The following is a 14,685-nucleotide window of genomic DNA, read 5'->3' as shown; positions in this document are numbered from 1 at the left end:
TTTGTCACGTCTGTTGAAAAATCAATGGACTATATATCAACTAGTCTATTTCTAAACTTTCCATTCGATTCCACTGATCTCTTTGTCTATCTTAAATATAATAATATACTATCTTGATTACTGTAGCTTTAAGGTAAATCCTCAAATCAGGCAGCCTAAATCCTCTGACTTCATTTTTTTTTTCCAAAATCGTTGGGTCCTTTGCATGTTCATATACATTTTATAAGCAGCTTGTTAAGGTCTATTTAAAAAAAGATTTGCTGGAATTGTGATGGGGATTGATTGGGAAAATTTGACATCTTTAAAAAATCAAGGCATCTAATCAATGAACATGAATATGTATATTTACTTAGGTCTTCTTTGTTTCAGCAATGTTAGTGCTTCTTAGTGTATGAATCTTCAATATATTTTGTTAAACTTGTCTCTATTATATGGATTTTGATGCTTACTGTGATATTGCGTTTTAAAATTTTTCAGTTAGTAATTGTCAATAGACAGAAGTACAATTGATTTTCGGTAATCAACTCTGTATCCAGTGACTTTGCCAAGTTCACTTACTGGTACACTAGCAACTTGGTAGAAATGTTAGAATTTTTAATACAGACAAATATATCACTTAAGAAGAGATAGTTTAAGGGCACCTGGGTGGCTCAGTCAGTTAAGCATCATACAGACAAATATATCACTTAAGAAGAGATAGTTTAAGGGCACCTGGGTGGCTCAGTCAGTTAAGCATCTGCCTTTGGCTCAGGTGATGATCTCGGGGTCCTGGGATCACCTGTATCAGGTTCCTGACTCAGTGGGAAGTCTGCTTCTCTCTCTCCCTCTGCCCCTCCCCCTACTTGTGCACTTTCTCTCTCAAATAAAATAAAAATCTAAAAAAAAAAGAGATAGTTTAACTTACCCTTTTCTAATCTATATATCTTTTTCATATCATCTCTTTTTTTGTTCTGCTTCTCTTTTGGCTTTATCAAAATTTTTTAGTATTCCACTTTTTGGTTTTCGGCTCAGAGGAGATGAAGATGCAACTGTCTTAGGTCGTCCCAAATCCAGGTTCATCTGACACAGCTGCCTCCACCATGCTAAGTTCAACCCCAGTGAGATCAAAGTTGTATACCTGAAGGGCACCACTGGGGAAGGTGGTGCCACATCTGCCCTAGCCCTGACGATCAGCCCCCACGTCTGTATCCAAAAAACGTTGGTGATGACATTGTCATGGAAACCAGTGAATGGAAGGGTCTGAGGATTACAGTGAAATGGATCATTCAGAACAGAAAGCCCAGACTGAAGTGGTACCTTCTGCCTCTGCCCTGATTATCAAAGCCCTCAAGGAACTGCCAAGAGACAAAAAGCAGAAAAACATTAAGCACAGTGGAAATACCACTTCTGATGAGATTGTCAACAAAGCCAAACAGATGCAGCACCAATCTTTATCTAGAAAACTCTCTGGAACGATTAGAGATCCTGGGGACTGTCCAATCTGTGAGCTTAAATGTTGATGGCCACCACCCTCATGATATCATAGATGACAACAATAGTGTGCAACAGAATGCCCAACTAAGTTAAGAATTACAAAGGAAAATATTTCAATAAAGGATCATCTGACAACCAATGAAAAAAATTATTTCATATTCCATTTCAGTTCCTCTATTGGCTTTTCACTATGTTTCTTTGCATTATTTTATAGTGGCTGCTCTAGGGAGAGTAATATGTATCACTAACTTACCATAGTCTACTTAAGACTTAATAGAGTACTATTTTCACGTATAATGTAAAAATCTTAAAACAAAATAGTCGTATTATCCTCCTGCCCTTTGCGCCATGCTTATATCTTTTTTAAATTAACATATAATGTATTATTTGTTTCAGGGGTACATGTCTGTGATTCATCAGTCTTACACAATTCACAGCGCTCACCACAGCACATACCCTTCCCAATGTCCATCACCCAGCCACCCCATCCCTCCCACCCCCCTCCACTCCAGCAACCCTCAGTTTGTTTCCTGAGATTAAGAGGCTTATGGTTTGTCTCCCTCTCATTTCATCTTGTTTCCTTTTTCCCTCCCTTCCCCTTTGCACTCTATATAGCACTTCTTAAAGAAGCCATATATACACTTTAAAAATTAAGAAAAATATATATAGCCTTTTATATTTATCTACATAATTGTTTCTAGTTTTCTCATTCCATCCATTGATTTAAGTTTTCATCTGATGTCATTTTCCCTCAGATGGAAAAAAAATTCCTTTAGCATGTCTTTAACACATTTAGTACAACTCTCAGTGTCCTTATTTTTGCTGCATACAGAATTGTGGCTTGATAGTTTCTTTCTGGCACCATTTTACATATGTCATTCCTTTGTTATCTGGCCTTCACTGTCCTGATTCAAGGTCAGCCCTTATTTGTATCATTGTTTCCCCTTTCTCTGGCTGCTTTTAAAAGTTTCTCTTTATTTGGGTTTACCTACTGTGACTCAGGCACACCTGCCTAGGTATCATTTGTATATTTTCTGTATATCTTGCTCTGGATTTGCTAAAAGCCACAGATTTGCAAGTTTCTGCTTTTTATTAAATGTGGGAAAATTTGAAGAAATCTTTCAAATAACTTTCTTTTGCCCTATTCTCTTTCTCCCCTCTTCTTAGGGTCTCCAATTACACATTTAAAACCACTTGATATTGCTCCACAGGTGACTGAGGGAACCCTTCCTTTTTTTTTTAATCTTTTTTCTGTGTTTCTCTGACTAATCATTTCTATTGATCCAGCTTCAAGTTCACTGTCACTCTTTTCATCCATCTTCAATCTACTACAAAGACCTTTGAAGTTTAAAATATTTTACTTTTCGCTAATGATGTAATGTATGGTGATTAACATAACAATAAAAAATTTAAAAAAATTTTACTTTTCAAAGGTACAATTTCCATTTGATGCTTTTTTAAAGTTTCCATTTCTTCACTGAGATTCTTCATTTCTTCATTATAATCATACTCTCCATCTTTGAATATACTTGTAAAAACTATATAAACGAACTTACCTCCTAATTCCAACATCTGGGTCATCATAGAGTAATTTCCTATTGACTTATTTTTATACTACTAATGGTTATCTGTGTCATCTTCATTTTAGGGCTACTACAAGTAATGCTGCTATGAATATTGCGTATATTTCTCTTGATTCTACCTATAGAAGGCTGAATTACAGGATATATGTTATCAATTATCTTTCCATAGGATTCCAGCAGTTTGAGAATTCTTTTCATTTTTAACACAAGGTTTATATATTTTTAATCTCAAATAGTATTAAAAGGAAGGTATTAGATCTTTGCTTTCCTAGAAAAGGAACATCATTCAAACACTGAGAACCACAGTTTTCCATTCAAGACTCAAAAACTATTTGAGTACTTACTGTCAGTTGTTATTCAAAGACTTAGGAATATGATAATAAACAAATTAAGGGCTCTGACATCATAGCTGACATTCCCTAACTTTAACTTGTTTCTATAAAATCAATTGTTCTCAAACTTCTTGTGAAGCAGGATAATCATATATAGACCTTCTATAATATGTAGATTCCAAGGCTCTACCCCAAACCTACTCAATCTCAAATTTGAAGGTATGGGTAAGGAATATGAATACACACATATACCACACATATTCATATATTTAAGCTGCTTAGATTGTTCTGATACAGCTAAGTCACAGACAAGCACTCATTAAAAGGATTGATTCCTACAATCTCCAAAAGAATTTTTGAAAATAACTACTACAATATAATTTAAATTAAGTTCTTATCTACTTACTAGTATTTGAAAAACAAAAATAAACATTCCAAATACCTTTATCTCATAAACATTCAGTTGCTTGCTTTCCGCTGTGCCCTTTTTTTTTAAGGCCTTATTCTGTAAAAAATTAAAATAAAGAATTATGCTTAATAACAACATGATTCAATTTTGCCCTGCTACTGACTCAGACTGAAATTACTAAAGGAAAGGAAAGCATTATTCTCTAAAAGTGTAGTGAAAAAAATCATTTTTCTTTAGTAGTTTAATTTTAAGAATCAGTACATACCTCCTGCTGGAGTTCTTCAATACACTTGCTTTTATTTTCAACTTGTTTCCTTAAATTGTTACACTAAAAATTATGAGAAATTATAATTATTTTATTTAATATTCCAGTCAAAATAAGTAATTTCAAACTAACAAAAATATTGCATAAAATAATATAAAGGTCACTATAAAAATCATGTAGTTTAGTAATTCCATTAATGTAAAAAATTATGTGATCAAGCATAAATTTTAATAAAGATTTTATCAATACAAATTTGAAATTCTTCACATTTCTTAACCTACTTAAAGAACACATGAATTCAATTACTTTAAGGAAAATGTGCCTCTTGGTCAATTCTATATAAATGCTGAATTGTATTATTAATTGGATTTTGAAAAGCTACAGCCAGAGGTAAGATTAACTATAACTTTGCCTTCCTTACTCATTATTCCTCATTTCTCATTTCTGAGTCTTCTTTTACTTTTATATTTGGGGAAGGGGAAAAATGTGATACTCTATCTCCTCCTAACTACATTCTAACTCTTCTTTCAGAAATAACACCTAAACCACTTTTTTATATCTTACTTTGAGACTATTTCACCTGAGTACACTGGCATGATTGGACTAAGAGGCATTAATCTAAGAAATAACTGGAGTACCATAAAAGCAGCACAGATTTCTAAACAGTCCTAAAACATGACAGATATGTAAGTTGTACTAATTTCCATCAAAATAGAAAGAAACTCCAATGGAAAAAAATTTAATCTCTCAGCACAAAATACTGTTAAATATTTTTATTGCAAAACCCACGTGCAGTCATAATTGGCTATTATTCTAAAACATGAGTAATACATGGTACAGCTGTTTAATATCTTTTTTAATATGCCCAACCCCTAAATGGTCTACTTCAGAAAACTCAAAAGAAAACAAAGGAAGAAAAGCTACAGAAAAATGAGAAACATTTTGGTGATTTTCATGCCAATTTTACTGGTATAAATACATTAGCGGGTGCAACTATTTGTGTATACAATTTTTACTTATTTTAAAAATCAAGGATTTCCAATTTGGGCAGAAAAGCCACCTGTATACTATGAACCACCTTCCTGATAAAGATAATTTAAAAGGAAATGGCTACAAAATAAGGAATCTGCTTACTTGAAATTATAACTTTAAAGTGATAACAGTAGGTTTGGGGGTAGCACCAAAGCCAGCTAAGGACATCTGCTGAAACTACCCAGTGTAAGGGAGATAGGAGATAAAACTTAGAGCTCACTAAAGGTGAGGAATTCAATAAGACAACCCTGCATAAAGCCACAAACTCAAAAGACTACCTATTCCATGAAAATGTAAAAAATAAATCTGCCACACAGAAGGGTCACAAGAAAACTTGTCTGTCTTGATGCTAGCACTGAGTGAAAGGTATCAAAATCTTCCCTGAGAATTTGTAGCCATGAGATAGCCTTACATGAGTTTATAGCCTTAATTCATGCTATCTCTATAATTTGGAAAAACCTAAGATGGAGAATTTAATTTAAAATGGCTCCTGGTAAATAGTGCTCCCAAGAAAATCTTTTTGGGAAGATATAAACTTTGACACAAGCCTCAAAGAATTCCCATAGATAAAATTCCAAAGAATCATAAAAAAAAAAAAAAGAATTAAGAATCAATGAGTAAACATCAGCAGAAAGAACAAAAAGCAGAACCAGACCTGAAGAGACTTCAGATATTGGTGTTCCTATAAAGCCATCTTTATAACTGGCATTACTACAATCCAAAAGTAAGTGTATATCTTACTAAAATAATGACATCAAAATTATCAACTTTGAATGTAATTTGACTGTCCATCTTACTCTCCTTTCTTTCTGAATAAGCTAATGAAAATTAAAATAATTTGCCACACCTTTTAAATTTCAATAATCTCCAAATTTAGGGCTAATTAAGATAAATATATTTGGTAGAATTCCCAAAATTCTTTTTTAAGATTTTATTTATTTGACAGAGAGAGACATAGCGAGACAGGGAACACAAACAGTGGGACTGGTAGAGGGAGAAGCAGGCTTCCTGCGGAGCAGGGAGCCTAATGTGGGGCTTGATCCCAGGACTCTGGGATCATGACCTGAGCGGAAGGCAGACGCTTAACGACTGAGCCACCCAGGCACCCCGAATTCCCAAAATTCTTGAAAAGGATTTAAACTACCAGGTTTTTTTTTTCCCAATTACAGTTCATCTCGAAGTAATATAACTCACAGGCATAGAAACAAAGAATTTTATTCACCACAATTCTAGGCAGAATAAAATGGTGTTATCAGAGGTCAGAACTTCAGAGATGAACTATACTTTTCCAGACTACTTACTATATAGAAGGTCAAGTTTAGGATAAATGTGTGGAGATGGGAGAAGTGAATTGGGATGGACAGCCAGGCAGTAAAAACACTTAATGTCACATAAATAGAGCAGAAAATTTTCTGTAGCTCCTTTGATTATATGAGTGAGAGAAATGTCTAACAATAATCTTTATAAAGCATCTTGCCACTCTAAAGATATCTGCAACAAATACAGCTGCTAAGAGTGTAAAATTTGGGGAAAGGAAAGAGATAACTAAAGAGGAGTTTAATGAAACTTTGTTCTCTGAAGCAATGTACAAAACTCCTGAACCCAGAGCTTCTTCAAAGAAACCTGGAGTAAAAATCCAAAATTATTCCTTAAAGCCTTCAAAGAGAAATCTCTTTAGGACCAGTGTAAAGGCTGGTCCTAAAGAACCTAGTCATACTGTTGTTACAGTCTCTTTTCTCAAAAACGCTTTTTTCCATTTGATAATACCTTGTTTTCTAAGATCTTCATTTGTTTCTCTTTTTTTAAAACTTCACATTCAATGCTGCGAGCCTAAAAAACATCATTTGCCATCATATTTAAAATGTTAACAGAATTTCTATTTTCTTCTATGCGTATCTTTCAGAAATGGAATTATAAAACTTAGTCTTCTATTTCTACAAAAATATACATACTCCCAGTTTATTGCAGTATCCTTTTTTAAAAAAGAAATTGTCTTTAATGTTTTTGTGTTAATGCTCATCATTTTTTAATCTTAGCCCAATATCACTTTGTAATATTTTATCAACTTCCCCAGTTTACCTTGAATTTTTTACAGTTGTCTTGTCAAATGTTTGTAATCTTCTAAATATGTCTTTCACAAACATGTTAATCTGAACCTCAGAACAACCCAATGATAAAGAAATGGCAGGTATTATTATCTCCATTTTAGAGATGAGAAAATAGGCTCAGAGAAAGCATGTATGAAATATAAATGTCTGAACTAAGGTAATGGATTGGGGGGAAAAGGTGTAATGAATTTCAATGTCAGGCAAATTTCTGAGAACTACTTGCAAATTGGATTCTTTCTGGGGAAATGTTTCAATAAGTAAATTGAAATCCAACCACGGAAAAAGCTTAAATATTCCAACTTGTCTTGCATTTTGGGCTTTTTTTCCTTAACTCATCACTAATATCTCCTACATTGGTAAAATATATTTAAATTCTTGGTAAAGGATTTTTATTTTACATTAAACACCAAATTCATGCTTTTTCCCCATCACAAAAGGATTAGTGTCTTGAAGCAGCCTCTGATGCAAATTTTAAAGTAGTGAATTACATAGCAAGTCTTCAGGAGATTAAAGTCCTTTTTCTGAACTTAATTAATATGAAACTGAAAGAAAAAAACAGCTTTTTGAGAGGAAAAAAATGTGGTACAGTCTAAAGAACGTTAGAAGACCAGCACTACTACTTCTTAGTTATGTAGCCTTTCAAGGCTCTTTTACCCTTTGGAGGCCCAATTTCTTAATTCATAAAATGAGAAAAAAAGAACTTGTGGTTAACTAAGAGAACATATATAAAGAACTAGAATGTTCTTGGTACACTGTAAGCCCTTAAAAATATTAGCTCATCTCATCTTTACAATCTTAGTTATAAAATAGTCTTACAACTTTCTAAAAATACATATGACACTTCTCAGGTCAAAAGTCTTCAATAATGTCAAATTCCTAAATATAGTTTATGAGGCTTTAAATAACCCGTCCTCATCTCTCCCAACCTTCATTTCCCCTATCCTTCATCTCTCCATGCTCATCTCTCTACCCTCATCTTTTTTTTCTTTTTTATTGTTATGTTAATCACCATATATTACATCATTAGTTTTTGATGTAGTGTTCAATGATTCATTGTTTGTGCATAACACCCAGTGCTCCATGCAGAATGTGCCCTCTTTAATACCCATCACCAGGCTAACCCATTCCCCTACACTCCTCCCCTCTAGAACCTTCAGTTTGTTTTTCAGAGTCCATCGTCTCTCATGGTTCGTCTCCCCCCTGACTTACTCCCCCTCATTCTTCCCCTCCTATTTTCTTTTCTTTTTTCTTAACATATGTTGCATTATTTGTTGCAGAAGTACAGATCTGCGACTCAACAGTCTTGCACAATTCATAGCGTTCACCATAGCACGTACCCTCCCCAATGTCTATCACCCAGCCACCCCATCCCTCCCACCCCCCACCACACCAGCAACACTCAGTTTGTTTCCTGAGATTAAGAATTCCTCATATCAGTGAGGTCATATGATACATGTCTTTCTCTACCCTCATCTTTCCCTACTCCATCCACTATTACTACTATCTTAAACTCCACCTTTCAGCCAAGATGAAGTTTCATAGTTGTTTAAATATGACACTCTCTCATACTCTGTATATTGTCTATGTGTGTGCTTATAATTTATAATACTCTTCTCCCTGATATATTTGTGTCCACCCCTCTGCCTTCCACTAATTCCTATTAATCTTAGGTTTCAAACCAAATGTCACTTCTTCCAGGAAGCTTGTCCTGACTCAACTTTTGATTAGATACTCCTTGTATAGGCTAGAGTAGCAATTATACAGAGGAGTTATTTTAGTCTGACCACCATTCTTTCCTGAGAAGACTCTGTTAGTGTAAATTCCATAATAATCCTGCTGAATCCATGTAGTTTGATGGAAGCTGATCTGTCTAGGAATAGGTAGGTACACAGCTCAGGCTTCACCAAATTACTCTACCCCTTAGCCACAATGATTGACTCAGGAATAAGTAAGTAAACTAAACTAGGCCAAAGTCCTCTCCAAGATTTTTTTTCAGAGCTTTCAAGACACTTTTTTAAAGCCTTCCAACTAATTCCAGTGCCTTTCACATCTCCCCATTCCATTCTTAAAAATTAAAAATGTGACTTCCCTAATTAAAAAAAATTTAATTGGATCACACATTATCCACCAGGACAAATGAAATCCAAATTGGGCACCCAGAACAGTGCCTGGCACAGGTAGGTAGCTAATAATATGTGCTGAGTGAATGAAAAAACACAGTCAAGGCCTTCACAATCTAGCTTGATCTATCTATTCTGGCAAATCTTTTCCCCACTATGTATATTGTATACTATCATCAGGTCATATACTATTCTACTTTTGTGACATTCTTCCCTAAAAACCTTCCTGTCTCAATTTGTTGAAATCATATCCACCAAAGCACAACACAAACATATCAATTTATCAGTATGTTCTTTACTACTAAAACACGAACACTTTTAGCCTAAAAATGTAAATCAACATTAAGTATTGAGCATTTGTGAAAGAAATTTGGAATTATGCTACTATTTCTTCTAGATGTAAACCATGTAAGCAAAATAACCCAACTTTGCCTATAGTTTTAAGGTCGACAGCCTAGAATAGTCCCTATATTGATAGCATACTTCACTTTGTTTTAGACACGTGGTGTTGATTTTATGATTTGAAATCCTGTTATACAATTTATTATTAAATATAACATACATTTTCTTCACTCTTGTCCAATTTACATTTAACTTCATCTCCTTTCTGTTTTAGTTCTTCTCTCACAGATTCCAGTTCATTCCTTAAAGGAAATGGAAGAGTGACATTGTAAAAAAATTTTATATTTTTGTTTTACTCCTTTTCTGGGATTTCTTAAAATGGTTGACTATTATATTTTTTTGTTGGTTTAAATTTTCATTTTGTTTGGTAATTTTTCATACATTAATGTCAACAGGCACACTTCCTCTCCTACATTTAAATTACTTTATAATTTAATTTGAAACTAATTATCTAGATCCTCTATCCATAAAAAAAAAATACTTATTTCTTATTTAAGCCAAGATTTTACTTTACTCTTTTCTTAAAGAAGTCATAATTAGTCATCATTCTAAGATGTAGTCATAATTTTATACAAATAAATTAGGGACATAAATGCAAGTGATGTTAATGAAGAACTACTTGACTGAGATATTTACATAGACAAATATTCTTACATAGAGAGAGAGTATTTCTGGAAACACAAGAAACAGTGATAACTCTGGGGAAGGAAACTAGATAGCAGGAAGACAAAGGATAGATAGTTTCCTTTCCCTGTGTTCCCCTTTGTTGCTTTGAATTTTGTGCCATATGCATATATTATCCTTTCAAAATTTTTTAAATTAAAAAAAAATCTGCCTGTTGCACATAACACAATGGTATTTTTGTCTCAGATCCTTGAAGCTATTTCTAGTCTCCCTGGTTAGCACTAATATGTTGCTGGGTTTAGCCTGCATGCACAGAATATTATTCAATCATATGGAATAACTGGTCTTATAAAAACTGAATCCAGGATATTTGCTCTTTAACTGAGTATTAAATTTTTAATTGGCATATTCTAACTTTTCCTATACATTTATATTTACAGTTCTATAAGTCTATAGAATAGGTAGATGTACAAAAAGATATTATCCAAATAATCTGAATTCTCTTAAATAAAAAGCAGTCTTTCCCTAAAATAGGTCTTCACTTTTTATCCTCAAAAATGTACAGTGCCTTAGTCACAGAGATTCAATCTAAAAATAACAGCTACTTCTCAAGGAGAAAATTGAGCAACAACAACAAAAGCAATCATTAGAAATACAATAAAAGTTAACTTTCCAAACCTAGAAAATAACAGTAATATGGCCAGGAACTGTACGCAGCACTTTATTCACATTACCCCATATAACTCAATCCTAACCTAAATGCCAACCAAATATTAAAAAACAAAACTTAATACTTCAGACTATAAGAACAAGAGCGCCCCAAAATTTGGAAATCATCTAAATTACTAATGGATTAAAAGGAAAGAAAATACAAAAACATGTTACTTAGGAAACAAACATGAAAACACTATCAAAACCCAAGTCATAGATCCATAGCTGTGTTAAGAAGTATACTCCTATCTTGAAATGTTTTTATTATTTAAAAAGAGAAAGAAAAACTAAATATCAATATATCAATTTGAAAAAAAACTAAAAAAAGATTAATATTTGATTTCAAGCAGGCAAAAAATTTCTAAGTAGAAAAGCAATAGGAAAAATTACCCCCCCACATAAAAAAAAGACAACTAGCTCTAATACAAAATCAAAAAACTTATGCATGACAAAAAATTACCCAAAGTGAAAGGAAAAGAAGTCTGGGGAAATATGTACTGTAAATAAAACAAGATAAAGGATTACTACATTTTTTAAAGTTTAAATAAATCAGTAAGAAAACAATTAAGACCTCAAAATATTAATGGGGAACAGATATAAGCAATTTAGAAATAAGAAATTCGAGCAAGCAAGCATAAAAAATTCCAAAGCTTATTCAAAAAATGAAAATTACAAATCATAAGAATAATGAGTTTTTATCTATTATATTATCAAAAAATTTATGATAGTACTCAAAATAAATTAAAAGATTTTGGAACCATCATTTTCATACAACAGTTGTAGTACTATATGGTTTACAACCAGTATAACCTATTAGAAACCATTTGATTATCAAAAATCATTGAAACAATTATTCCAGTAACTCAGTAAACTTTACTCCTTGAAACGTAGTCTATCAAACTCAAAATAAGGGGAAAAAATCTGTATGCACCAAGATGTTGACTACAGTACTATTTATGACAGTGGAAAACTAGAAAATGTAAATATCTAAAAAAAAAAGGATTAAATACTGTTATATCCACTTGACTGGTTTATAGGCATTAAAATAGAGGATTGTGAATGGACAATGTTTAAAAACAATATTTTAAAAAAATTTCTTGTCTAAATTTTCTTGTATATAATTATTTTCTTAAATATTAAATATAAGAAAGTTCAGGATGCTTTAAAATTAATCTCTAAGTCTCACTATTTCAACACTAAGAACAAACATTACAATTTTATTTTTAAGCAGAATTCCAACAAATTCTAATTTTTTACTTTATACCATATTCAACATTATTATCTAAATTAACTATAACAAATTAACAGAAAAGAAATACTAAAATCTCTTCCCAGACTTAAAAAAAAGCCAACTCATTAGTCTTGCCTTAACTGTGTTTCCATTTCTTCCAGTTTTTCTATTTGTCAACATCCTTTCTTCTTGCTTTTTGCTATTCTAAGGAAATAATCAATGTTGTTTATATTAATTATTTTGTTTCAACAAAAATAAAGTTGAAACTATTATTTAAAACCTTTATCTGCCAGCATAAAATTCATTCAGTTATATATAAAATAACACAATGGGCTATTTTCCTTGCATAGTTCCACACTATTTTTCTAGCCTTATTTTAATTATTCCCCTAACAATCTCTATATAGCAGCTAAAAAAACAAGTCTTACTTGTTTCCCAGTGATAATTTAAGGCTTCTATCCTCTGTTCATATAGTTGTGGCTTCAAGGAATGCTTTTCCATTCACTGTTACCTACTGAATTCATAGTTATTCATCTTTTAAGGCCAAAATCAATGCTATACTCTCTCTGAAGCCTTCTCTTCCACCAAGGCAGAAGTAATCTTGTCAATTCCGATTACACTTGGTCCCCAAAACAATATATAACAGTATTTTGTTTAAGTTATTTGAGCATTTAGTTTTTCTATTGAGCCATAAGAACTTAAAGAGGAAGATATTTCATTCACCATTATATCCTCCACATTCTTACATGATTTACTTAATACTTGTTGAGTAAATACTTCATAAAAATCTTGATGCTTAAAATTAAATTAACTTTATCAATGGGTAGTCTCTATATTCTGTTGCCCATTATCACCATCAAAAACTATGCATATTTTTCTTCTGAAACAAAGTATCAGCTCTAACATAATCAGATTTGTAAAAGTGAAAGAATTTTGGAAGATAATCTATTCTAATACCCTAATTTTACAGGTTAGAAAATTAAGTCACTGGTACTTTCTTTATCAACTCACATCAATATCTTCTTGCTGTTTCTTGATTTCTAGGGCCATATCACTTGTTTCTTGTGCTAGTTCTTTGTTCTCCAGTGAAAGCCTGTTGCAGCTTGCATTTAGTTCAGTAGTCTTAAGCCTATTTTTTAAAAACATGTCAGACCTAAATATTTACCTATTAAATTATATGATGTGGAATTTAATTCAAGATAATCTTAGGGTAAAGGGAGAAAGGGCTGGGAGTATAAATAAGATTGGCCATTCGTTAATAATTTCTGAAGCTGATAGATATATGCTGTTTCATTACATTATTTCCTCTACTTTGTACATGTTTAAAATTTTCTGTAAGTTTTTCAAGAGGTCCTATTTCCTTGAATATTCCCTGAGCACCTCATGCCCCATATTTTTCCACAGATTTTAAAGTGTATATTATTTTCTTCATATAATTTTTGTCTATAGTATACTGTCTCTTAGAAACTATTCCAAATTTCTGGTGATTTGATTAAAGTAAAGTAGTACATGAGGCATGAACTATTTTTAACAAAATATTTTCATTAAAATAAATAAAACTCAGTTTAACTTCTGTGCACAACACTTGAACTGCTCTAACAAGGTCTCAAATGTTCTGCACTGGAAGAGAGATTACTGCTATTATTGGTTGCAATAAGGATCAATTTTAAATGAAAGAAGGGGACTGTGTGGCTCTATGGAAGGATTTCAGCAGCACCTATTATCTTCTACTTACCAGTACTGGAAATTCATTAAAGAGTAGATTAAAAAATGAAAGGTTGAAAAAGCAAACATACCAAGGATAACATAAATTTATACGAAAGTATAAATAACTAACCAGTCCATTTATTAAAAGGAATTTTGGTTAACAGATGAATTTTACCCATAATTCAATGACCTGTATATATTTTGGTCACTTCAACAAAACAAATCTATGAAATAATTCAACAAAATACCAAAATAAGTAGGTAGAACTGCAAATGATTACTTTTATCAGGAACTAAATATCTCCAAGAAAAGTAATATAGTGATCTTCTAAAGAAGTTTTCAACTTTGTGATGTATTCTTTTTATGTTAATGATATATACATATCATTGCTAATTTAATTAACAATGAAATTAATAAATTATTTTGATGTCTAATCAGGAATAAAACACAACTTTAACCCCATTCAAATAAATATTGAATATAACTTACTAATTTATTATTAACTATCAGAAAGCTTAGAAATTGAATACATAAGTTATTTATAGATAGAAAACTTACTTCTCATTTTCAAGCTCAGTTTTCAGCTCTTTAACCTGTTTGGAATAATGCTGTTCACTTGTCACAATGGCAGTTAACTGTATTTCCAAGTCATGTATTTTTCCCTGGAAAATGTGTATAATCACAGCAA

The 14,685-nt window shown here is 32.2% G+C and overlaps 1 protein-coding gene across 1 annotated transcript in view; it reads right to left on the bottom strand.

Moving 5' to 3' along the window:
• SYCP1 (synaptonemal complex protein 1) overlaps positions 1-14,685 on the bottom strand; it is a 137,859-nt gene that overhangs the window by 55,398 nt on the left and 67,776 nt on the right. The window contains 7 exon segments of the mRNA XM_027583492.2: positions 3,831-3,893; positions 4,063-4,125; positions 9,885-9,966; positions 12,426-12,464; positions 12,466-12,494; positions 13,302-13,419; positions 14,556-14,659. Of these exon segments, the coding sequence (XP_027439293.2) occupies positions 3,831-3,893; positions 4,063-4,125; positions 9,885-9,966; positions 12,426-12,464; positions 12,466-12,494; positions 13,302-13,419; positions 14,556-14,659 (498 nt within the window).

Source organism: Zalophus californianus, chromosome 4 (genome assembly GCF_009762305.2).
Source record: "Zalophus californianus isolate mZalCal1 chromosome 4, mZalCal1.pri.v2, whole genome shotgun sequence".
Taxonomy (NCBI): domain Eukaryota; kingdom Metazoa; phylum Chordata; class Mammalia; order Carnivora; family Otariidae; genus Zalophus; species Zalophus californianus.
The sequence above is the reverse complement of the archived record's forward strand: the minus strand, read 5'-3'. Positions and strand labels throughout refer to the sequence as shown.